At 44.9% G+C, this 25,569-nt stretch overlaps 1 protein-coding gene across 1 annotated transcript in view; it reads right to left on the reverse strand.

Annotated features, from left to right (window-relative positions):
• Nucleotides 1-25,569, reverse strand: part of ASCC3 (activating signal cointegrator 1 complex subunit 3) — a 144,730-nt gene that overhangs the window by 3,032 nt on the left and 116,129 nt on the right. The window contains exons 37-39 of the mRNA XM_068160441.1: nucleotides 15,048-15,272; nucleotides 5,124-5,275; nucleotides 4,358-4,508 (exon numbers count right to left, since the gene is read on the reverse strand). Of these exons, the coding sequence (XP_068016542.1) occupies nucleotides 4,358-4,508; nucleotides 5,124-5,275; nucleotides 15,048-15,272 (528 nt within the window). The remainder of the gene's footprint in view (nucleotides 1-4,357; nucleotides 4,509-5,123; nucleotides 5,276-15,047; nucleotides 15,273-25,569) is intronic.

The following is a 25,569-nucleotide window of genomic DNA, read 5'->3' on the forward strand; positions in this document are numbered from 1 at the left end:
CCTTTGCACTTGTGCTCCATGTGCCTCCCATGGCTTTTTCTGGGCTAGAAGATCCGGAGCCCCAGTAAAAGCTCAGTCTGTGCTGCGGTGACAGCACCACGGTGACTCATGCTGATGGGGACACCTAGTCAGGGACACAGCAGCCAGGGTGAGCAGACCTGAGACCATACTGCCACAGGAAAAAGGTGGAGCTGTCCCTCTCTCCAGCACTCTCCCCACCAGCTAGCTGTCCCCCTCCCCATCCCCAATGTGTTTGCACTACCATGCTGTGGTTGTGCAGCCAGCTGGGTCAGCTTGCTAGTCATTTGGTGACAGCATGAACAGAGACCAGCTTAAAAGCTGCTTGTGGGAGCAAGTTCTGTAATCCTGTCAGTACTCTGAGCCAGCATGAACCCTCCATGCCACTGAGAGCTGTGGTCCAGCCTCCTCCCCACAGGTCATCTTCACTGTCAGAGAGGGGCTTGATAGGATCACTCCTTCCCACCTCCTTGCCAGAGCCAGCCCCAGGGCTCATGCAGCTGTGCAGGGAGCTAGGTCAGGAGAGGTGAAGGTGGCAGGGAGAGGGCAGGGCTGCCCGTTCTGGCAGCAGTGCTGATTGAGGCCAGGTTAAAATGGCTGCTTGCCAGAGCCTGGCTGGAGCAAAGGAGAAAACCCATCGAGGCTAAAAACTACTCTCTCTTTCCCCTCTTGTGTGTGCTGCATGAGCAGCTGTGTCTGCTCAATGGAGAAGGTGGGGAGGGCCAGCTGTGAGCCCTCAGGAGCTGCAGGGTAAAAGCAGGGGATGCTGATGAAGGGCACTGCTGCTCTTAGTAGTGCTTTGGCTGAGAAAGGACAGGAAAACTAAGAGAAAATAACCAGCTAGAACGTCAAAAGAGCTCTCTTTGTCCAAACTCCAACAGGGAAAGGGGGAGGAGAAAAGGCAGCACCTTGAAGGAGGAGAAAACCCACAGTAATTAATTGGCTGTTGCCAAGGATTTTGCTACAGAGAACACTACTGAAACCACATCCAGCAGATCACACCAGCTGAGACCACCTGAGTAGCAACACCTCAGCTGGCAGAGGCTTTACTGTTGCATGGCAAGGTTTTTAAGATGAAACTTACTGCAGGAACTGTACAGACCTTACTGTGTGAGGCCCTTGGTGCACAGAAGCAGTGCACTGAGCTCAGCAGGGGCACCCCCGTGGAGAGCCACTCAGTGACCACCCTTTTGCTTATTCTGCAGATATTTACCTGGCAAACTCTTGGGTGTACAACCTTGGAGGACAAGGACAACGTTACAATGATGCTAGAATAAAGCTGAACTTCAGCAGAGATCAGAAGGTATTAACTCCTTCAGTGGTGTTACCTGCCACTGCTGAGACTGCATGCTAGAGCCCCAACATGTTCTGTTTGTCACAGGCTGTCATGTCCTCGGGTAAGCAAAGTCACTCTGAGTAGCTGTCTGGTTTAGATAAGCAAAGAGTTGTGAAATGTCACTCTCTAGGCTTTGTGCATTTGAAAGCTAAAGACAAAATTTACCACTGCTTGATCACTGATACAGTGTGGACAGCAGGCTGCATTTTTTGTCATCCAAGCAACCTGGAGAATCTGAAGAGATGCTTTCCTCACAGAGAGGAAAAGGCAAGCCAGAGCAGCTGCAAGTGAAAGGGAAGCAGCCAGGAGCACAAGACACTTCCAGAGCAAAGGCAGCCAATACCACAGCAGGGGCAATATTATCTCCTAGTATTGAGGTTTCTCTTTATTTCTTTCAATCAGATGAGTATCAGCTTAGTGTTTTAAAAGGTGCCTAATGCCTAAGTGACTTAGAAACTGGAAAGATCTGTTAAAGAGATGTGACTCAGAATGAATCACTGAGAGAAACACAGAGCTTAGGCCGAAGACCAGAGGTACAGTCTAAATAGCTCTTGAATTTCAGGGAGGTTTAGGATTGTAACTAACCCTGGGAAAGTTCAACTCAGGCTCCCACATCACTTAGATATTTCTTGGCTATTTTACTGTTTTGTTTGGGGTTTTTTTGTTGCTGTACAGGATGCTGACACAAGCCCACATCACCTCCTTTTAAAGATATCAACCATCCCCTTTTAAACATACCACCATGCCCAAAGTCTGCATGCACATACATTTGACACATATATGTATTTACCTACCACAGGCAGAGATTCAAACCACAATCACATGAGAAATTCTCCCTGAACCCTCTGATAACATCATTAGCATTTTTGCCAATAATCTGTCTCTCTAGGACTTAGCCTAATATTCCAAATCCAGGAGCAGCTTCAAGAGCTGCTATTTAAAAATTAATTACCAATCTGCTCAGAAGACAATTTCCTTCTTTCCAAATGTGGCCTTTTCTTCCTTTTCCAGCCTGCCTCAAATTGATGTAAAGCTCAGGCATCTGATTTTAGCAGTTCCATGGCAGGTTTAAGAGAGAGGTTCAATACACTGTGAGTGAGAAGGAAAAGGTTTGGTAGGAAAAGGATGGGTTTGGCGATTTAGTGGTGCTCTTACCACTGAATTTGACTTTGGTCAGGTTGGGTGCCACAACACTAGGCTTAAACTCTGTAAGATTTTGTCCTTGAAAGAAAATACATCATTAAAGGTGAGGATTTTTTTCCTGGTGTGCACTGGAAGATTTTCTGCGTGAAGACACTCAACAGGCCACCTCAATCTGAACTGTAACTCTCTGCAAGGGGTTAGAATATTCATAGGGGGGTTTTTCCCCCACCCTGAAAAGAAAAACCAATGCCATAAAGAATATGAAACATTGGCACCAAGATTTCCCATCTGCAATGGTGTCAGTGCTGTGGCTTTGCCTTTCCCAACTGAGGGAAACCAAACTTTGTGCTTCGCTGCTGCTGAGATTCTGCTTCCCCGTCTTCTCTGCGCCTGTATTTACAAACAGATCTATGGAGGCAGAGAGTCCCTGGCAGTGTGAATGTACACAGCACATACACACAAGCTATTTTGGAAGAAACTGCTAAGACATTTCAATACCAGCCAAACATATTTATCTGAGGATTAATCTTCATCTATTGAATCAGACGAGAACACTGCCATGCATACAATTATTTAATTAGCAGCCAAATCCTCTGCCAGTCAGCAGCCGTTCCAGGCATACTGATGGGGCAGGAGATGCAAATCTCACAGTAGTACTGCTTTTTCTCATTACTACTGCAATTAGCACTTAAATTGATGCTTTAAACATACTAATTTCTGGAATAATTCAGGATTTGTATGTTACCTGGAATCGCCTCACTGCGGAGACGCCACCAGATTGCTACGCAAATTGAAGCACTTTTGAGCCAAATAACCATCATCATATCAGACAGAGCCAATTTGCATTTGCTTTTAAAGATAACAGAATGGCAATTTATGCAAATAAATTAACTAAGTTTACTTCTGAGTTCTCCCTGAACTAATTATGACAACGTTCTAATTTTTTTTCCCTCGCAGCTAGAAGTTGGACAGGAATCAATGTGCACTGTGGCAGGAATCTGCTGTCAGAGGAAGCCTTCTTTTGATGTCAACACACCCTCTCAATTCAGAATTTTGATGGTAATGTAGTTGCAAATGCAGATGTCTCTTAGCAGACATTTCAGCACTTTTCTGGCTGTTTGCAGACCGGTGAATGGTTTAGCTGAGGCTGAACAGTCAAACAGGGGACATATTGTTGTCCCTTTAAATATTCAGATCAAAAAACCACCCCCCAGCCCCATCTGAAATATGGCTTTTGGAGCTTTCCATCTTTGCTACATTTATTTGACATCAAGAGGCTTAGCACGTGGTGAAGGCTGTGGAACAGAGCTGTGCCTTGCTGGGAATGGCTGGAAAAGCAAATTGGAAAGAAGGCTCCGGCAGCATCAACACTTGGGAGCAGCAGCACTGTGTTTCTCCTCCCCCTGCCCTTTTTTTTGGGGTTGTTTCAAACAGACAATGAGTGCTGGGTCTTTGGCTAATGGTGTCTCAGAAAAACTGGTGTTTGACAGAGCACTTCAGCAAGCAGCTATGATGACATTTGCAATGCATGGATTCCTCCTGCTAGGAAAAGGTGGATAACACTCAGCAGATTGGATGACCCAGAGAAGCGTCTTTAGAGCAAAGAGATGTGGTAAAATCAGCCCTAAACCAGACTCTGGTACTGCTTAGTAGGGAATAAGTGAAAACAATATTCAGAAAGCAGGCAGAGAAGGACCTTTGCAAAGCCAGCAGCACCTGGAAATTAGAGCAATGAATGTGTTGCACTTTATACAGAACATCAGATGGTATTTGCTGAAGGGAAATGAGGAGAGGATTTCTTTCCCCAGCCACTCTTCCTTTCCAATCCCATTGATAATGACCAGGGATAGGAAGTATTACCTGTGAAATGTGTGCTGCTTGCAACTCGCTGCCCACAATGGAGGCAAAAACATTTTCCCTTCCTTCACAGGCAGCCATTAGTTCGGGAAGACACTCGATAGGTCCTTGGTAACCTCCGTGCACACTCTTCCTTTTGCCTTGGCTCCACTTCCTGACACAGACAGCAAAACATATGCACAGGGGGGGAAAGCAAACATTTGTTTTCAGTTGTTTTGGTGCTAAAACTTGATAGTGGTTTCTGTTACTATGTCTGGGTAGCATTAATGCATCATCCAAGCATCTAGAGAGCTTGGCATTACCTATGACACTAAGATGGATACTAATGTGTTTTAAAATGGGTTAAAACAAAGAGAAAATGAATACACAGAGTTGGAGTTGTTAGGACTTGGAACCCTTCCTCTTGTTCATTTGTCTGGAATCTTGAGTCTCAAAATTACCTCTGGAGGTTAATTAATCAATGAATATTGAAAACAAACCCAGAAACTCCCTTTGGGAGAGCATCACTGTGGAGAATTTGATTCAAGGTGAGACTCAATAAAGCTCTGGGCATCCTGATCCAGTTGAGGATGTCCCTGCTGGCTGCAGGGGGGCTTGGTCTAGATGACCTTTGGAGGTCTCTTCCCACCCAGACCATTCTATGATTCTGAGAAGAATGAGTTCTGCTCCTGGTGCACCAATAAACATCCTCAGGCACACCAGTGACACTCAGACACACTCAGCAGTCAGAAGGGGGATGGCATTGCAAAGGCTTAGGAGAGTTACCTACCGGAAAAGGTAGAGGTGGTGCAGTTCTACATTGGGCAAAGTGAGCAGGGAAGAGTCATGGATCCACCTGCCCTGAACCACCATCTGCACCAGGGTGGTGATGTTGAGGGCGGTCACCAGCCAGCCATGGTGTGCTGCAACATCCAGCATTGCCTGGTCAAAGGAGACACACACAGACAGAGAGCAGGTAAGCTTCACTGTGGATCTGGATCACAGAGTGCCAGGCTGGCAGGGACCCCCCAGGGTCATCTGGTTCAACCTTACACACACAAGTGACAGCATTTACTTACTTCATGCTTAATGTACAGCAGTGACTAGGCTTTTGATTTAGGAATCTACTTCAGTCTCTACTGATGGCAGTAGGCACCTTTGGAATCAACCTTGAGAAAACATGGGTTAAATCCTGCAGCATCATCAACTCCCACCCTTGAAGAGGGAATCTGCACCACACTTTTGAGGCTGAGAGCAGGAAGTGGGATTTTGTTTTCCTTACAAATAATGTCTCTTTTACCTAATCTAACTCAGAATGAAAGGAATAAATCTCAGTGTACACTGTCAAGGAAGGAGTTACCATTAACTGCAGGACTGGTTTGACAGAACTGCAGAGCTACTCCAAAATCTTTCAACCACCACATTTGCTCAAAAAATTAATACCAATGGCACTTACCAGCAGCAGTTATTGGTATTTTAACCCAAACACTAAATCAAACTCCTCAATCTTAATGAGAATTTCTGAGGATTTCTTCAATGCTGATACCTACCTTGAAATCTTGAAGAAAGAAGAAAACAAACCAGCTAACAGTTTACCTAGGGTGAGTAAGGACAGGCAGAAATAATGTGGATTTCACCCTGTGCATTGTTAACAGTTGGCTGTTCTGGACTGAGGGATGCTTGGCTGCCTCTTCTTAGGCATCTCCATCCTGAATCTGGAAATCTTTCCCAAAGTACTTAAAACCCCCAAGCAAACCATCCCCCCTATCCAGCTGCACATCAACCCATCATCCTGCCTTCCATGCCCCGTGAGGCTGTGTTGCATTTTCACTCACCCTGGTTTTGCCAGCACAAGTAAAAGATGCACTCTAAGAACTGCTGCCATAGAGACCTAAAACTGCAAAATTCCCTGGGGATTGAGCATTGCAAGAGGCCCAACTGACCTGAGAAAAACAACTGCTCTGCTTTTTTATTTCCTGACTGGACTTAGGTTCTGTTTGGTTAATCAGAACTTAGGAGCTCTTCCAAAGGAGCAAGCACTAAATGAGCTTTTGGCTTCACCTATGATTATCAAGGCAGTTTTTGTGAGTATATAGCACAGCTTTCATCCTGCCTGGACCACGTTAAAATAATTATTGTGGTTTATAGAAGCAGAGAACAAGAGGACACAGTCTCAGGCTGCGCCAGGGGAGGTTCAGGTTGGATGTTAGGAAGAAGTTCTATACAGAAAGAGTGATTGCGCTATGGAATGGGTTGCCCGGGGAGGTGGTGGAGTCGCCGTCATTGAAGGTGTTCAGAAGGAGACTTGATGGGGTGCTTGGTGCCATGGGTTAGCTGTTTGGGTGGGTTGATGGGTTGGACACGATGATCTTGAAGGTCTCTTCCAACCTGGTTTGGTTTATTCTAATAAAGGTTTATTCTAATATCAGCTGGTGAAGAAAATGATGCTCTAATATTAGCTGTCTTGCTCATTTCCCTGTCTAACACCATTGCAATCACAATCAGCTGAGGGGTCTTGTATGACAATGCTCCAATCCAGTCAAAAGCCACGAGTTTAAAAGTGGCTTGCCAGGTGGGAAATAAAGAATTTGATTAAAAACACTAGAAAATGATTTTGAAAGAAGGTTAAGGAAAGAGGCTGCTATGCTGAACAGCTCCAAGACTTTCAATACCATCTTCTGGGTATTAGGAGAGTTGCATTTGGATTTTAGGACTAGGCTGAAGATGTTTCCAGGGAGATTTTCCTTTTAAAGACAAATGCTATTGTTTGATACTTCCTCAGGCAGCAGGTACCTGCGTGGCTTGAACTTATTTTCCAGCCAGTGGTGTAATGAGGAGAAGCTGTCTATGGAAGTCTTTACATTTAATCAAATGTTTTACAGACAAACAAAAGGCAGCATTTACTTAAGGCAAACTAAACAGTGAAATCTTCTTTAAACAAAGGAGTTGTTTACACACCCAGAGCTATTTCAATTAAATCACACTGATTCTGGAGAAATACTGAGTTTTAAAGACACAAGGTAGTTCCAGTCCTGGCCCAGCCACACAGTTTATTTTAGCAGTTTACAAAGCAATTCCAACAGGTTTGATTCCAGGTCGGGGTGACGAGATCAGAGGCGCTTAGCAAAATATTTAACGTCTTAGCCTGCATAGCACAAATGTTGTCTCATTTCTCAGCGGCGGTGGATAAAGTGCCTCCCAGCTCATAAGGAGCAGGACTTAACATTTAACTTGCCTGGTTTGAGGGAAGGGCCATGGTGCCCTGAAACACTCTAAGAACATTCCCAGTGACCCTCAAAGTCAGCACCTCACAGCACACCACCAATGGTTTTTCCTTCCCTGCCTTTTCACTTTGGGTCACCAAGATGATTTCCAGGTATGGTTATTTTTTTGTCCCTAGTAGAAAATTAAGTCAGGTCAGACATCACATCTGAAAGGAGCAGCTTTGTGGCCTTATCTTTTTGCCTACTAGGAAACAAAATTAGGTTAAAAAAAATATCCCATTTGAAAGGAGCAGCTTGGTGGCCTCAAGATTTCCGTGCTGGTTCACAGGAGTTTTGGTCAGATAAAGAGGGAACTCTTCTCAGCATGTAGAGTGAAGTGCCTCTTTCAAACTTCCCAGGTGAGTCCCTCTTTACCTGCTCCCACACTTTAGAACACATGGAAGCCTGCACACAGGCTACAGCCCATGTCTCTGGGTGTGCTTCTGAGACAATGGGGAATCCTTTACTCCACTAAATGACTCTTGTCCTTTCCTTCCTGCTGCGCTGATACAGCCTGAAGCATCATTTTCCTCAGTGTTGAGTGTATCTGAGGAATAATGGCTGACAGCTACCCTGCCTGTCCCATGAGCAGCAAGAAGAACCAGGAAGTTTTCTTTCCAGCCAGCATGAAGCAGTGGTATTGTCACAAAATGCTTCTGAAGATGCATGCATAACACTCTTCTCATTGTTGTCTTTCTTTTCCTGTTTTCAAATCTGTTTCCCTACCCCCACCCCTCTTTTAACAGAGGTTTGAAAAGGGGAAAGGAAGAGAGAGAGGAGGTAAGAGACAGATAAATCTAACCCAAGCTACACAGTGAAATTAACTGGAGGATCCTTTCACACAGAAAATCTCCTAGAAATTGATAGAGGCCTCCAGACAGATATCCTGTAGGGAGTGAGGAAAGCCTGTGTGTGTGAGACTCTGTGTTCCACATTGTTAGAATGAATCCACATGGCAAATCCTCTTTTCCTCCTTATTTTCTGCTTCTTCACCCATAGAATTTATTCACAGCATCTCTATCTGGATGTGAAATCCAAGACAGTGACATTGTGAAGAAGTCAGAACAATGGTGAAGTTGGCTGGTTTCAGCTGCTGCCTTGGAAACCTGCACACGTTTCGTTTTCCCCTAAGTGTAAAACACACAGAGGCTTGAGACTTAAACGGTCACTCAGATTCCTCTGAATACTCAAGGTAACAAACTGAGTCACTCCATTACCTCCAAACCAGCTACATGAAAAGGAGCAGCTAAATAAAGAACCCAAAATGTGAAAGGAAAGTGTGCAAGCATTTAAGTCAGCTGCTGATTACTGTTTACTCCCTCCAGTTTCTCCACTTGTTTGGTGTGTGGTTGTTTTTCAGCACAAACCAGCACAGTTTTCAGAAACTGGTGGCTTTTTAACTTTCACCTTGCAAAGAGGGAAGCAATTTCTAGACATTGTGTAGTACAAATAGGTACAAATTGGTTATCTACCTTTCCAGCCTCGGAATTTCATGGCAACACAGGGTAAGTTTCATCACAGAGGAAAAATTAAGAGGACAGCGAGGAGAGAGGCTTTTACTTACAGAAAAACCCCCAAACCACCCAACACTTTCTGCAGCACCTTCATCTGGGTGACTGAGGGCTGGTACATTAATGTGCACAGCCCTTCTAAGCAGGATGACATTCACCTCAGACTTGAAAGTTCAGTTCATGTAAATCCAGCTAAACTAACAGAAGCCTTATCCTGCAGGGATGCTTTGAGGAAGGCAGTAGGCATTTAGAAAACCTTCAGAGGTTGTTATTTCAGAGTTACATCAGCAAAAAAGAGCTAAGGTTGGTTGGGTTTTGCACCTGAATTTATGGTGCATTGTACTCCAACAGGAAATAATCTAAACATCCCCACTCTTGTCTTTGCTGCATCCTAAGGGCTGCTGTCTGGCACTAGACTTCATTTCTGGTGAGACCTCACCTGGAGCACTGCATCCAGCTCTGGAGCCCTCAATACAGGAAGGACATGGACCTGGTGGAGCAGGTCCAGAGGAGAGCCATGAAGATGATCAGGGGCTTGGAGCAGCTCTGCTACAAGGACAGACTGAGGGAGCTGGGGGTGTTCAGCCTGGAGAAGAGGAGGCTCTGGGAAGACCTAATAGCAGCCTGCCAGTACCTGAAGGGGCTATAAGAAGGCTGCAGAGGGACTGTTCCCAAAGGCCTGCAGTGAGAGGATGAGTGGCAGTGCCTGCAAACCAGTGCAGAGCAGATTTAGACTTGATGTGATGAACAAGCTCTGCACCATGAAAGTACTGACAAACATTTATAGCCAGCAATAAGCCAAATGAATGCACTTCCCCCATGCCCCTGAAAAGTGTGCCTATAGAACATTAACTCTTCCTTGCAGATGCTTCAAATGTAAGAAGCCTTCCAGTGTGAAACATTGTGCTCCACATGTGACTCAAGATCACACTAATGCAAGGAAAATAGTTTTCCAGACGTTAAAGCAAGCCATGGAGCAGATTTCATGTTTTCATATGCATCACCACTATGATCCTTCACTTCTGTACCCCAGAAACAACAGACTTGGCAAGTTGGGATCTACATGGAGAAGCCTTACAGAGGGGTTTAGGGTCTGTTATGTGTTGGCAAAGCAGGTATCCAGATGACCTTTAAGGTCCCTTCCAACCCAAACCATCCTATGAATCCACAGAACCTTTGCACTTCAGAGCTCTGGTCCAAGGTTACTTTTTGGAACTGGGGATTGTTTCTATTTGGGGAGGGGGAGGAGTTTTCAGATCAATTAAATGAGGCTCATACAAGCTGTATAGTCTCAGCCTACAGACCACATCCACTCCCCCTTATACTTTATCAGAGATATAGTGAATAAGATGCCATTAATCCTACTGGGGAGGCACTGCCCTCTGTGTCCCCCTTCCCTTCCCCTCTTTTTTCTGTACAAGCATATTCAGCTCCCTTTTCCATATGCTCTGCTACCCACTATGGGAGACTAATTCTTCATTCTCCCATCATCATAAAGGTCTCACTGATGTATGCAAATGATGACCTTCCTAGCTGCTTTGTAAGATTCCTATCCCTGTGCTCATCCTTTAGCCTCCATAGTAACATTATTAGTACGACCAGAACCAGGGGAAGGACAAAACTGTCTGCATTTAGTGGAGTGCAGCCCTTGGGTTCTTGCTGAGATAAAAAAAGGGGGAAAAAAGGAAGATAAATAAACAGTATTACAGAGATAAAAGCAGCTATGGAATGTGATACCAGCAGTGTAACCTTGGCAGGGCATAACCCAACAGGTTCAGAACTTCTTGAGTCCCAACATCCAATTTATTTTCAGATCATCAGTTAATAAATTGCTGTTCTCCCCCAGTGCTAGTCAGCTGCAAACATAGCAAAATGCTATGGATAAAAATCTCCTGGGAAGAAATCTCAGTCTCCTACCATAAACAATGTCTTAAAGCTGGCATTGGATCCAAGCCTCACAGAAACCTACCAAACCCGTGAAAAGCAGGCAGCACCTTTCCCATGGTGAAGCTGCCCTCTTTCAAGTCAGTTTCAAAGCAGCAGTGCAATATTTTGTCAATAATTAGAAATGTTTGAGTGCATTCACAAGAATCCTTTTCAATGGCAACAGTTCTTCCCAGTAACTTTCTCCTGAACTTTTAGCCCCATAAGGTTAGCATTCAGGAAGCTCAGCTGCTGTCTAACAAACTTAATTAATCAAAAAGTCATTTCCGAGCTGTAACTATGAGTAAAAGTGCTTCAAGTGTGCTAGCAAGCCTACAAGTTAATCAAAATGCTAATGCAGTACAAATTAAAGTTGTGATTAACATTTCACAGTAGCTGCTTAAGTGAATTGATCACACAAATGGGTTAAGCATTACTCATTTCCTCCAGCCCCAACTGGGAAAAGGTTTGTCATGGGTGGGGGAGGGATTACGTCTAAGCAGCTCCGAGTCACCATTAACCTGCCACCAAGATGCTCACTGGTACCTGGAGCAAGCAACCCCCCAACACCAGTGCCACAGAGGTGCCCCTCCCTTCTCCCCCCCACATCCCTACAAAACACAAGCAGTGAGTGATTCCAAGACGCCCAGGCAGCTTCACAACAAAGCCAACCACTGCTGGTTGGTACTGGAAATGAGGGCTGGACAGGGGGCTGGAGCAGCTCTCCTGTGAAGACAGGCTGAGAGCATTGGGGCTGGTCAGCCTGGAGGAGAGAAGGCTCTGGGGAGACCTTAGAGCTGCATTTCAGTATCTGAAGGGGACCTGCAGGAAGGCTTGGGAGGGACTGCTCAGAAGGGCCTGTGGGGGTAGGACAAAGGGCAATGGTTGGAAACTGGAGCAGGGCAGGTTTAGGTTGGACATCAGGAGAAGTTGTTCACAATGAGTGGTGAAATGCTGGAACAGGTTACTCAGTGATGTGTTGGAGGCCTCAAGCCTGGAGACATTCAAGATGAGAATGGATGTGGCTCTGCAGCACAGTTGGACCTTTGAGGCTCCCTTCCAACCCAAAACTTAGATTCTGTGGAGGAGGAACATGATGGGAAAGGCAGAGCTGTCAGTGATAGCAGCATGAGGTCCTTGCCGGAGGGATGTGCACATTCCTTGTGCAAGCCAGGCTTTGGAATCTGCCTTCATGTCCATCTTCTCTCAGTGCACAGCCACCCTACTGAGATGTGTTTAACACCTCCATGGGTAAACACTCCTCCAAGGTTAAGGCTGAGTTCCACAGCAGTTCTACTCCTGGCAATACTAAAATATTTTATCAACGATTATCCCACAAGTGGAGGCTTGTGGCCAATCCCAGTGCAAAGCCAGCCACTGCCACATGAGTGCTGAGCAGAGGCTGCCCTGCTGGATCCGAGACGGGCAGCATTACTGCCTCAATTATCCATTTCAATTAATGCAAATACAGGCCACAGTCTTAGGGCTGCAGAGGAAGAACTGAGCACTGAATACACAGTCACCAAATATGAAGCTTGACAAGAGAGGTAGAAAAGAGATTAGACTGAGTCTGCTGCATACAATTCTTAAGTCAGAGGTAGGGAAAAGGGTGTGGCCTTGGCAAGCATTACAGCCTGCAAAAATAGCAGAGAAAGCATGTCATTAGAATTCTTATTGTTTCACATGTTCTTCTGGGAGAAGTGGAGGAGTGTTTGGGTTTTGAGCAGCTCCTGGAGTGCTCAGCACCATCTTACTGACACCTCTCTCTCTTTCCTCAGTAAAAGTGATCAGAGAATGGGTTGGGTCGGAAGGGACCTGCTCATGCAGAGTGCCAGGCTGCCAGAGAACGTGCACCCTGCTGTAGTTGTGTTAGAGGTGACAGAGGCACTGGCACAGGCTGCCCAGGGAGGTGGTGGATGCTTCCTCCCCTCCCTGGAGGTGTTCAGGGCCAGGCTGGATGAGGCCTCGAGCAGCCTGGGCTGGTGGGAGGTGTCTCTGTCCACGGTAGGGGGTTGGAACTGGATGCTCATAAAAGTCCCTTCCAACCCAAACCATTCTATGAATCTATGAAAAAACAGAGGAGTGGAGAAGTCTGTGATGAACAGAAACTAGAGATGGCAAATTTGCTCTGCAGGGCAGCTGGGATGGAGCCCTGCTGTACACACTGAGATACAACCCCTTGTAAAAGCTCTCTTGCTTTCTTGTACCAGATGAGCAGTGCTGACAGGGGAAGGCTGTCACCCACACACCTGCCAGCAAAGCTAACAGTTTGTGTTCAGGTCACAGTTTGCAGGCTAGCTCTACACCCTCAACAGCTGAAGTACTTTGTAGGCAAATAAACAAAAGTTCAACACAAGTCAAACCCCAGCTCCTGCCTCCCTGCTGAACTCCCCCTTGGGTGGTGCATGCTCCTGCCCAAGAGAACATCTCCCACTGAACACCTTCAGCATGGATCCTTCCATGCTTCAGTTCCTTTTCTCACAACTAACATCTCTCTTTCTTTTTTTTCCTTTTCCACCTCTGTTGACCCAGAGTTCATCAGCAGGTCAGGGCTAAGGGAAAAGGTAACAACCAGGATGGAAAGTGTAACCCTGCCCATTGCTTAGATTCTGGGAACTTTAACCTCCCTTTGGAGAGCGTGACTAATAAGATGGAACAAATATTCTCCCAAGAGATGTAAACCATGCACCAGCTTCAAAATACAGAATTGCTGGCATGGTTCTTCCCTTTTTTTTTGTTTAGTTTAAAGAGGAACTTTCAATTATTTGAAGTTGACTGCATCTAAAGTTGTGTGGTGGTTAACTGAAGGCTTACCAAGGCACAGTACGCAATGGGATTCTTCTTGACTCCCAACTGTTGAATATTTTAGTGGGTTTATTATTTCCTGAGTGATTATTGTTTCTGAAACACCTATTATATAGTAAGAGGATTCAAAAAGTCCACTTCTTAGCAAAGCAGAATAAATATTGAGCAAAATATTTACTGAAAAAGCCTTCAGTTTACATTTCTTTCCAGATCTGTAATTACCCCCTCAATGCATTTTCCCCCCACTCATGTTTGGCAGTGACCACAGTGCTTTTGGGTGCTGTAAAAATAGAAGTACCCATGGGAGACAGGTTCCTGGGGGGCAGCACAACAGTCTGCAGGCAACACATCCATGCAGGAATGACTTGGGTACAACATGCCAAGCTACAGAGACAGAAAGCTGTTGTGTGTGAAAGCAGTGGCAATCCCTATGGCAACACAGTACCTCCAACCAGTCCACCAGTCTTTTACCCTAAGTTTGTATACCTCCACTTCTGTAAAGAGGACATCTTTACAGACTCATACTACTGTTTGGGTTGGAAAAGAACTCCAAGATCACCCAGTCCAACCATCCACCCAATGTCACCATGGTCACTGAACCATGTCCCCAAGTGATATGTCCCCACATCTCTTGAACACCTCCAGGGATGGGGATTCCATCACCTCCCTGGGCAGCCTGTTCCAGTGCCTGACCACTCTTGCAGCAAAGAAATTCTTCCTCATCTCCAACCTAACCCTCCCCTGGCACAATTTCAGGCCATTTCCTCTCACCCTGTCATCTGATACTAGACAGAAGAGCCCAACCCCCTCTTGGATTCAACCTCCTCTCAGGGAGTTGTAGAGAGCAATGAGGTCTCTCCTCAGCCTCCTCTTTTCACACTCAACACCACTGGGTCCCTCAGCTGCTCCTCCCCAGCCCTGTTCTCCAGACCCTTCCCCAGCCTTGTTGCCCTTCTCTGGAAATGCTGCAGACCCTCAACATCTTTCTTGTGGTGAGGGGCCCAAAAGTCCCTTAAACATAGAGGAATCACCTCCCTAAACACTGAGGAATCTTTTCCCTAAACACAGGGGAATCACCTCCCTAAACACAGGGGAATCACCTCCCTACCCCAGTGCTATCACACTGTGTGGTACCAGCAAGAAACGCCCAGGGTTTTCTACATACAAAATATCACTAAAGCAAGAGTTAGGCCTGGAAAAGCAGCACTGTACCTGACATATTCTAATTGCTTGGTCCAGCACTGTCTTTGTATCAGTTGCATAATCTGGACAAGGCAGCATGGCACGGCTGAAGTGGGCTTGCAGCAGGAGATGTGTTTTTGTGTGAGAGCTGTCAAAGGAATGGGGATTGACTTCAATGGGGAGATGCTTTGCCAGTTCGCTGTTCATCTGATCCTCGTTGTGTCTCACAGGCAGATCTGCATACTCCTCAGCATTCTTTAAAAAACACCAAAACAAACAAAAAGAAGTGAACCACTGCAATGAAGGACAGGATAATCAGTATTTCTCACTGAGGCATGAAGAGGATATGCATTTCACTGACACATGGCAGATTTCACTGTTAAAACAGCAGCATGTTTAGGAAGTGTCCTCATTTGTGAGAATCAGGTGTGAGAAGAGCAAGAGCTAGTCAAATACTCACAAATATTCACACAACCATAGCTCATTTTTCACTCTCCCCCCCCAGCTGATTTGAACATTAGAGAAAAAGAACCTAAAAGCAGTGAAATAAACCAATTAATTGGATGACCTCAGTCTTTGAGATGACCTTCTAGAGGCACCCTGCCCTGGCTGGCTCACAAAACCGCTGCAAGGTTGGCTATAAAAAGAGTCAAGAATTTACATTTTCTGTTGTCAGGGTTTCTTCTTTTTGCATTCAAAACACAGAGGGTTTGAGGCAGCTCAGGTAGGGCTCTCTTCAAACACACTCCCAGTGTGTGAGCAGTCAGTGTGCAAGCAGTGGACGATCAGCGATCAAAGCAAGGAGCAAAGGTGTAAGTAGGTGCTGAAAAGTGTCCTCTGTGCTCCCGAGTGGGACTAAACACCATGCACTGCAAATGAAACTAAGAACTTCCTCCCTGCTGCAAAAAGGAGCTGCACACCAATAGGCAATCTAAATAGAGCAGCTATGAGCAGACGTCCTTGGGGCCGAGAAGAAGAAATCCTGTTCTAGTAGCCAGAACGAGAACTGTTCTAGCAGCCAGAGCAGAGATGCTCATTCTCTGCCAGGGAGATCACTGCCTCCGAGAGAAGGAAAATTCAACAGAAGCATCCTGAGGACTTTAATTTGAGCTGAAGAGTCAATTCTGTGCCTTAACTGGTAATTTTTTCCCCTCCACAAATTCCTCTTGTGTGTGCATGCTCACCTATTCTTGTGTGCCATGAGAATGGTCTTTCTTACAGAGCTTCTCCAAGCAAAACAATTCTGTGATTCTAAAATGTCCAAGTAAAATAAGAGTTTAATACTGTGTGACATCATTTCCAGCTGTAACTTAAGCAAGTGCATTTCTCTGTGTCATGAACTAAAAATGCATTTGGGTAGCCAGAAGGGCAATCTCTTCTGAACCATGGGCTCAGTAGAGACTGTTAAATTAAAGTGTGCAGGGGTTTATATTCTTCTGAAACTACAGATCCAATATTATGCATTTTAGTCTTCAACCTCCAGTCAGGCTTCCTGCAAATCCACATTAATTAAATGCCCACCACAGCAACCAGCACAGAGTGATGTAAAGCACAATGGCAATTTCAGAACACCCAATGGAACTCACAAAGTGTGTACCAGCTCCTTAATCTCCTAATGCATAAAACCTGCTTTGGCAATTCCTAAACTCAGCTATTTAGCTGGCTTGCACCCCCTGGGAAACTGGCAGCACTGCATTTGCTCTTTTCTGAAAGAAAGAGAGGGAAAGAAAGAGAGGGAAAGAAAGGAAAGAGAGGGAAAGAAAGGAAAGAGGGGGAAAGAAAGGAAAGAGGGGGAAAGAAAGGAAAGAGGGGGAAAGAAAGGAAAGAGAGGAAAGAAGGGAAAGAAAGGGAAAGAAAGGGAAAGAAAGGGAAAGAAAGGGAAAGAAAGGGAAAGAAAGGGAAAGAAAGGGAAAGAAAGGGAAAGAAAGGGAAAGAAAGGGAATGAAAGGGAAAGAAAGGGAAAGAAAGGGAAAGAAAGGGAAAGAAAGGGAAAGAAAGGGAAAGAAAGGGAAAGAAAGGGAAAGAAAGGGAAAGAAAGGGAAAGAAAAAGACAGAAAGAAAAAGACAGAAAGAAAAAGACAGAAAAAGAAAGAAAAAGAAAGAAAGAAAGAAAGAAAAAAAAGAAAGCAAACCAGTACCTAATTTGTGATATATATGTAAAATATATACATATAAAAAAATCACATATAAATGGCAATTTTAGGACAGCCAATGGCACTTGCAAGGTGCTGTATCTCAGCTATTTTAGTTGGTTTTCTCCCCTTTGAAAACTGCCAGCACAAAATTTTCTCTTCTCTCCAAAGAAGAAGCAAGCAAACCAGCACCTAAGGTGTGATAGAGCTGTAAAAGAAAAGACAACAACCGGAGAACTGAAGATTTTGGAAAGAAAAAATCAAGATGCCATTAATTTATTTCCTATCCTGGCTGCAGATTAGAAGGGAAGCCTGGCTACAGACAACTGCTGCTTAATCCTGGATGCCTCTCCGAGATCTCTTGTGAAAACCGTGGCCATTTATTCTCTGAACCTGAGGTCACAATCTCTTTAAGCCCTATAGAAGGCTGCATGTTTGCTTCACTCTTTTTATTTAACTGCCTTCTCCTTCAAAGATATTTTAAAGAATATTTACCCAGGAGATTTTTGACTTGGTTTTGCTTGGCAGTTTAAAGTAGCAGCAAGAAGAAGGATCAAGCCAAGTCACTCCAGCCCGATCGGCGCTCCCGAAACTGTGTTTTCTCTAATTCTTCCCCAGCACGTTTTATTTACCTCCCAGCCACTCTGCAGATTCTAAACAACTTGCCTTACTTAATTTCCTGTTTGTGATCATTGACTGTAAGTAAGTGAGGTTCATTTTCTTATCTGCATCATGTAGGTAATTAAAGGAAATTGAGAATGGGTAGTGAAGCTTTTATACAACTGAGAATGAAGCTGAATGGAGGGCACTGGGGTCAGCAGAGTCCATTATATTTTTATGTGAGAGGCCAGCATGTCTGCCCTGTCCTTGTTTGCTTAGTGTAGGCTGGACAGACTACTAACTGCAAATCTGTTTCTCTGATTTGCCCAGCTGTCCTTGAATAAAGACATCTTCCATTGCAAAATGTTAAATGACAGTGATTGACAACTCTGTGATGAACTCTGCTTGTAACCCCCTGCTACTGTTTTCAGGTTGCACAAGAAAAGACAGAATACAGAAACATCCTTTGTGAGCACCTCAAATGGGCCCTGCTGTTCACTCAATATTTTTTCAGTTTAGTTTTACTTTCCATTGTGAAGCTCAATCTGTCCTGCAAGGGCTACAGCCTCAACTCTTCCTCACAAGATATAGTACATGTTGTTTTTAGTGCACTGCATGTGAATCCCATCCTTAGTTCCATGGCTGAGGAGGCAGATCAAATTACCTATCAATCATTAATCTTCATGCTGAAGTCAAGAAACTTCACACAAACTTTACAGTTAACCCCCACAGCACTGCTGTGCATTTCTCACTTGCCCCTCTCCAGTCAGGACTACTGTAGCCTGGGACACGTTCACAAGCACCCACAGGGTTAAGTGTAACCATGGAGTACACCAGGAGCTAACCAGGGATGTTATGCACTTGGCAGTCATCTCATCCCTCTCTTTCCTGCAGGTCAGTGATGGACTTTTCCAGGAGTGCCTTCTTTTGAGGCCAGAGACTGCAGCACTGTTTCCAGGGTGTCAGAGTCCTCTCAAACCTCCTGTTCACCCCCTATATGCTGCAGGGTCATGCAGGAGACAGTGACTTGCTTTGGCAGGGAGAAATATCACAGGCAGACCTGCATAAACTCCACAGCTGTATTTTACAAGGCCAAAGGGCTGCTCTGATAATTGAATTCTGTCTCCTGAATAACACCAGCCACAGAATCACCTCAGGAGTCCTGTCTGCAGCACGGCGTTCCAGACGGGCAGCTCATCATCACCCTTTATTTGAATTGTTCCAATTATTCCCAAAGTAAACAGCTCATCCCATTTTAAACTATGTATTTTGCAGTCCTCTGGTGCTGTGAGGCATTTGAGGAGTCAGAAAGAACTAAAATTTAAATGAGGTATCCATCATGCTGAGGACTATGCTCTGCAGTGACCACAGGGCTTAAAAATACTCCAAGGCTTTCTTTCTACTCACAAAAGGTTTGGCTGAAATTACTGCTCTATGGTGAGATAGAGAAACCCACACCACAGGTAAATCCTCTGAAGCATTTAAAATCTCAACTACACCTAGCTAGCTGTGTAGAAAAGAGAAGAGGATACTCCTGGAGCAAGACAGAAATGAGACCAAGTGAAACAAACTTGAGTATTTTCAGCTCAGCTCAGTCCCGGGAACAGTGAAACTCCCGAAGTTAATGAGTTCTAGACCTTAAAGAGCAGCTGATTAATTTGTAACAATGAGGGTCCAACACAAACCAAAAATAGTTTCTCACATTCCAGGGCTGAGGCTTTTCCTTAGCACTGTTGTTACTCAAACTACCTCAGAACTGACTGCTCCCTGTCTTTGCAAACCCAGACACATCACATTTCCAGCTTAAACCTGCAGGCTGCTTCGCTCTGAGCTCCTGATGTAGAAAGAAACAAGTCTCACAAAAACTGATAGCAGAATTAACAGTTGTTAAGCTAAAGCACAAGAAAATCTTGCCATGAAAGAGTAGTAAAAATAACTACCAGAGTCATAAAAAAAGGAGAAGAGGTGAAGCTCATTTTTAGCTAATAAAAACATCCTCTTTGCCTGAGCCTTGGTTTAAGTTACGTGGACTCGAGGGGCTCTGTGTGCATGTTAAAGGACTGCTGCGGTAGTTTCAGGCTATGCCTTTGAAAGACATTAGTTCACAGAATGAAAAATCAAAAAGGAGCTGCAATAAAGAAATGTGGTTGGGTTTTGTGGGTTTTTTTGTTGGTGGTGTTTGGTTTTGTGGGGTTTTTCACCAGCTCTTCTGCCATTACCACTGTGTTCTGCAGTAAATGTTACTTCTCTGCTATCAGAAGTTCAAAGGTATGCCAATATGAAACTGATTTCCAAGTGAAGATAGCATATTGTGATCTTTAAGTAGCTGGGCAGGCAAACACAAGCTCAACAAAACATTATGCACTGGGCTTTTGTCTTTGTTCCACTGTACAAAGCTCCACAGAGGCTTTTAGTGCAGCCTCCTGACCTGCCACTTCCAGACTGCTGTGGTGTGCACGAAGCAGATGGACTCCAAGTGTGCAGGAGACAGGGACACCTCCCACCAGCCCAGGATGCTGAAGGCCTCATCCATGATGGCCTTGAACACCTCCAGGGAGGGGATATCCACAACCTGCTTGCGCAACTTGTGCCAATCTCTCACCACTCTTGCTGGAAACAATATCTTCCTAATCTCCAGTCTCAATCTGCCCTCCTCAAGCTTCAATCCACTCCTCCTCATCCTGTCACTACAAGACCTTGTAAAAAGTCCCTTCCCAGCTTTCTTGTAGGTCCCCTTCAGGTACTGGGAGGCTGTTATCTATCTCCATTCATGTGCTGCCAAAGGTCTCCTTGATAACTCTATTAGAAGGAACATGAACAAATTGCTGAAGCAAAGCTCACAAGTTTCTTTGGCCACGCTCTTCCCAGGAACACAAGCCCCTATCATGTGACACAATAATGACACAAGCATACATTATGAAAATTAAATCAACCAGCATATTTGGCCTATATTTTACCATCACATTCTCAAGTTTGGGTTTGATTTGCAAGGAAGGACATTAAATTTACCCAGCTGTATCCTGGCAGGCAGCTGGAACACAAGCAAGCTCACATTAATCTTCAGAAAACAGATAAATGTGAGGGGGAAAAAATAATGTGCTTGAAAATAAAAAGGGAAAGAAGAACAAAACCCCCAAACTGACCACAGACTTTAAAGTTGCTTTTCAGCTCATCTGAAAAAGTAAATTGAAAACTGGAACTGGTAAAGTACTTGCTAGAATTACTGCTCTGAAAATGATAGCTGTGGTAGTGATTCCATTATAAACTCCTATTTTAAGGAGGTTATTGGTAGCCTATAAATGGAGATGCTTTGGTCTCACTTTTATTGGACATAATTCAATCTTCCAAAGTTTAAAATGTTTTGGTGTTTCTTTTACTCTTAGACATAAAAGGTCCAGGACAGAATCCCAGTTAAAGACAGTTGTAAACAGATATTACTAGTTATAGGTTTTAAGAATAAACACAATCCATGTTTTCAAGATCCACATTACAGACTAAAAGAAGCAGAACCCAGCTTAGGGAGCTGCTGCATAAGATGAGGATATTTAGCTTGGGAGCCCTCTCACAGCCAGCAGACACTTGCACAAAGACCTTTCTCACTCTGTCAAAATACCCTTTTAAAACAAACTTCACAGAAGTGATGTTCCAGATTTTTAGGGCAGCCTGCCAGCCTCTTCTAAGCCACAGAGCAGGCTGAAGTTTTGCAGAGATCTACAGGAGTGGCTGATATGAGGCAAAAGAAGAAACCCCAGATTGTCAGGATTAGAACACATTTACTGCATGACACTGGAGTCCATCACAGAGACCATTCCTGCAGAAGCCACTTGCCTTCATACACCTTGGAACAGCTCTCCCTGTCTCCCTCACGTGTTTGTGGCAGTGCAGTCACCCAGCATGGTGGACTCTGTGATCTTGGAGCTCTTTTCCAACCTTAATGATTCTGTGATTCTGTATCAGAGCCAACCCTGTAGAGCAGCTCCTTTCCCATGGGGCCTTCCCCTCCCTTCCTTTCAGGGCTGGTGGCAGGCAGGGAGGAAAGGCAGGAAGCACAGCCCTGTGCCAGCCCCTGGGCTGCAGGGCATGGATGAGTCAGGACCACAGTCTTTGGACAGTGAAAATGGGTCTTCCTCTGTGGCACTGGTGCCTTGCACTGGGACTCTGCCTGCCCTGACTCTCCACTTCAGCTTGGGTGCTGGGAAAATGATCCTGCCACTGCCCTGGTGCTGTGTGGGGGTGCTCTCCACTCTCTGCTCTTGGTCAAATGACAAGAGGATGATAGGTATGTGCAGGGTGGAGAGCAGCAGCCAAGGGGTGAGGGCTGCTCAGTGTCCTTCTGAAACAAATATTCACATTTATGTTCACTCTCTAATTGCAGCACTTTTATAGCTCAAAGATATATGTTTAAAAAAAAAAAGAAATAAAGAAATAGAAAAAGAAAAGAAAAAGGGAAAATCTGGAAAAGGGGAAAAAAAAGACAGAAAGAGAATAAAAGCAGGGCTCTGTCTCTAGTTTTAAGACTTACCAGAGCAGGCACCTGAAGTTTCCAGGTGAGCTGAAGAGATGAAGTGGTGAAGCCAGCAAGATGCAAGGATGTAAATCCTTTATTTAAAAATGAGATAAAATTGACTTCTAACTCTGTCAGGATTGAGAATGGACACACACCAGCAATGGGACCTACGAACACAGCTGATGGCAACATCCAAGTCAGGAGTTCTTACAGGTCCTGCAAAGTCCTCGGGTCAGCGAGCAGAGAACTCAGACCTAAATGTATGCTCAGACTTCTCACTTGAGACAGACAAGGGCTTGATTTTTGCTTTTAAATAGCTGCATATGATAACCACCTCCAACTGTACCATTACAGGCATCATAAAAAGCACAAGGCAGGGCAATGAAACAGTTGAGTGATCACTTAAAAACACCCTGGGGGGTTTAGATTTCACAAGTTCACCTCTTACTTAAAACATCCAAACAACAAACTACTGATGACATTCCTGATGACCAGAGGTCAGGAGTCTGAAAGACCTTTGCCACTGTGCACAGAGCAAGAGGAGGTCAGCAATATTAGCTACCAGTGGCAGAGTGACCTGGCAGATCTGGCAACTTCTGAAGTGCTGCTTAAAGTTAAATTGCAGACCTCTGGAGTTGCTAAAATGCAAGCAAGCTAGCACATGCACGAGGGAGGATGATAGAAAAGACCAAGAGTTTGACATGGAGAAAGAGCTCTGCAGACTTTGATACTAACTTGAAAGACAATTTCCCCTTTATTTTCCTCGAGTTTCCCCAGCACAGGTTTCAGTGCTCAGGAAGATGCAGTGACAGAGAGCCACCAGCACTGTGATTGGTTTACCACATGGTAAGTGACAGACTTCCAGGACTGTTCTGTTTCAGAATCCCTTCCTTTGTAAACTGCATACTCTACTCAAGCATATTCAAAGAAGGAATGAATTCATTATTTGAAGCCTTAACTAGCACAACCCATATTTCATTAACTTTATGATCACAATCATATCTCAGTGCTCCACTTTTGGCCAGTCCTAATAAAAACCATCCCCACAAGACATTCATTTCCCCCCCAGATGGGAAGGGACTTCCACAGCATTAAGGCTGTACAACTTTCACAGAGGTGGCTTTAGTTCGTTCTCAGGTTAAGTTAAATTATTGATTCTAAGTGAGGCTGTCATGCTTGCACAATTTGAGGGAAAATAAATGCAAAAGGAGGCTGAAGTAGGACAAAAATAAGAGCAAACATCTGTAACTGGTATCCCATATGCATTATTCACCTAGAAGAAGTTACTTTGACCACAGCAAATAAATATAAATGGAATGGGATAAATTGCATTTATAAAGTGAATTACAGTGCTGTGAGAGAATTACTGCATTTTCTCACTGGCAAGGGCAGACTGAGGATTTTCACCTCTCCAGGATGTCTGACTGCTCCTATTACACTCCACGACAACACTTTGAGTCCACACATTCTGAATGCATTATCATCACTCCTCTTTACAAATCCTTAACACCTTGATGGGGCAGGGACCCACAACCCTCTGCTCCTTTGATCTCCAGTCCTATCAGGCTGCAAGAGTTGGGGTTGTCCAGCCTGAGGAAGAGAAGGCTGCAGGGAGATCTTAGAGCAGACTTCCAGTACCTGAAGGGGGCTACAGGAGAGCTGGGGAGGAACTTGGCAAAGGCTTGGGGATGAGAAGGAATGGCTTAGAGCTGGAAGAGGGAAGACTGAGATTGGAGATGAGGAAGAAATTCTTTACAGTGAGGGAGGGGAGACACTGGAACAGGCTGCCCAGGGAGGTTGCAGATGTCCCCTCCCTCGAGGTGTTCATAGATGATCTTTAAGGTCCCTTCCAACCCAAACCATTCCACAAATATATGAATATTACAGGCAAGATTTAAACCCAGCTGGGTTTGGCTGTACTGAAAATGATTGTGCTGCACTCATACAAAGCTTTCCAGTGCAGGGAGTCAGTAATGTGCTAACACCAAACTGGGAACATCTCTCTGAGTGGCCATTCAAAAGTCTGACTGTCATGAGAAATCTCCTTCAGGGCCACTTGGATATTTGTCCACATTTGAAGCTGAGCTTGGCTGGATCAGCTGCTCAGCTGCTGATTGAGATGATGATAGCAATAAAAGCTGGAATAGCAAATCTTGGCACACAGCTTTCCCTGGGAAAGCGATCAGTCATTTTCCACCCTTGGCTTTCCTCCTCCACTGGGATCTTCCAGTGCAGAGCCCAGACCCAGAGAAGAAGTGAACAGATCTCTGCATTAAGTTATTGCTTCTTTGCATGCAGACAGGAGTCAGAGCCACCAATTCCTCACGTGAGACGGAGCCCATGCACACTGGGGATGTCAGTGCAAGCTCTAACAGCTCTGTGCTGGAAAACAGATCTCAGATTTGGTGACCTGTGGCAGCTCCCCTAGCAGGGAGCCACAAATCCAAACCACTGCATTTTTGTACCAGATTAAATTCTGGATCTAGACTGCACTATGACCAGAGACAGAAGAGGATAGAAGGCTGGCAGGCACGAATACCTGTCATCATGTGGTGAAGTGCCTAGCAGCCTCTGAGCAAGACAGGCTCAAGCCCAGAATAACAGAACAACAAAATGAACTGGCAGGAAGAGATGGGAAACTTGGAAGGTGCCTACACACACAATGTCTTCTCAGCAAGCCAATGCTACTGGTCTCACTCTGAGAACTTTTAAATGAAAATAGTTTAATGTAATAATAAAATAAAAGACAAGCCACAACTCTAAGAGGAAGTGACAGCTGCTGCAAGGAAATTTCTGTAAGGGTAGCTCCCTGCTGATAAAAACTGGCACATCTCCACTCCCTTCAGTGTAACTGTGTGGATTAGCATGGCCTGACAAAGCTGACACCACGTTTTGAAGAGCTCAGGAGCTACAAGGGAATGCAGAGGTGGAAGACACTGAGAATTACCAGGGTGGGGAGGAGAGGTAACCACTGAGGAAACAAAAAAGTCAGTAAGAGGAAAGCCATGGGAAGCCTTTTAAACAAATAAATGATCTGTCAGTGTTTTGGTGTGTTTGATTTGAGGAAGTTCTATCAACACTTCTGTCCTGCATGACCAGAGGTCTGGTACAGTGAGGAACATGGCAAAATTGTCCTTGTGCCACACTTGACCTTACCAGAACATCCCATCATGTGTGGGACATACTGGTGCAGATGTAGCGCTTGCAAAAGGCAAGAGGTAATTTTTCTCAGTGATGTTCACTGCACACAAGGGTGGGAGGATGCTGCAAAGTCAGAGTTCCTCCACAGTTAGCCCAGGTCTCTCCTACCTGC

This window comes from Melanerpes formicivorus, unplaced genomic scaffold (assembly GCF_026170545.1).
Source record: "Melanerpes formicivorus ecotype bairdi unplaced genomic scaffold, bMelFor1.0.p_v2 SCAF_50, whole genome shotgun sequence".
NCBI classification, from domain to species: domain Eukaryota; kingdom Metazoa; phylum Chordata; class Aves; order Piciformes; family Picidae; genus Melanerpes; species Melanerpes formicivorus.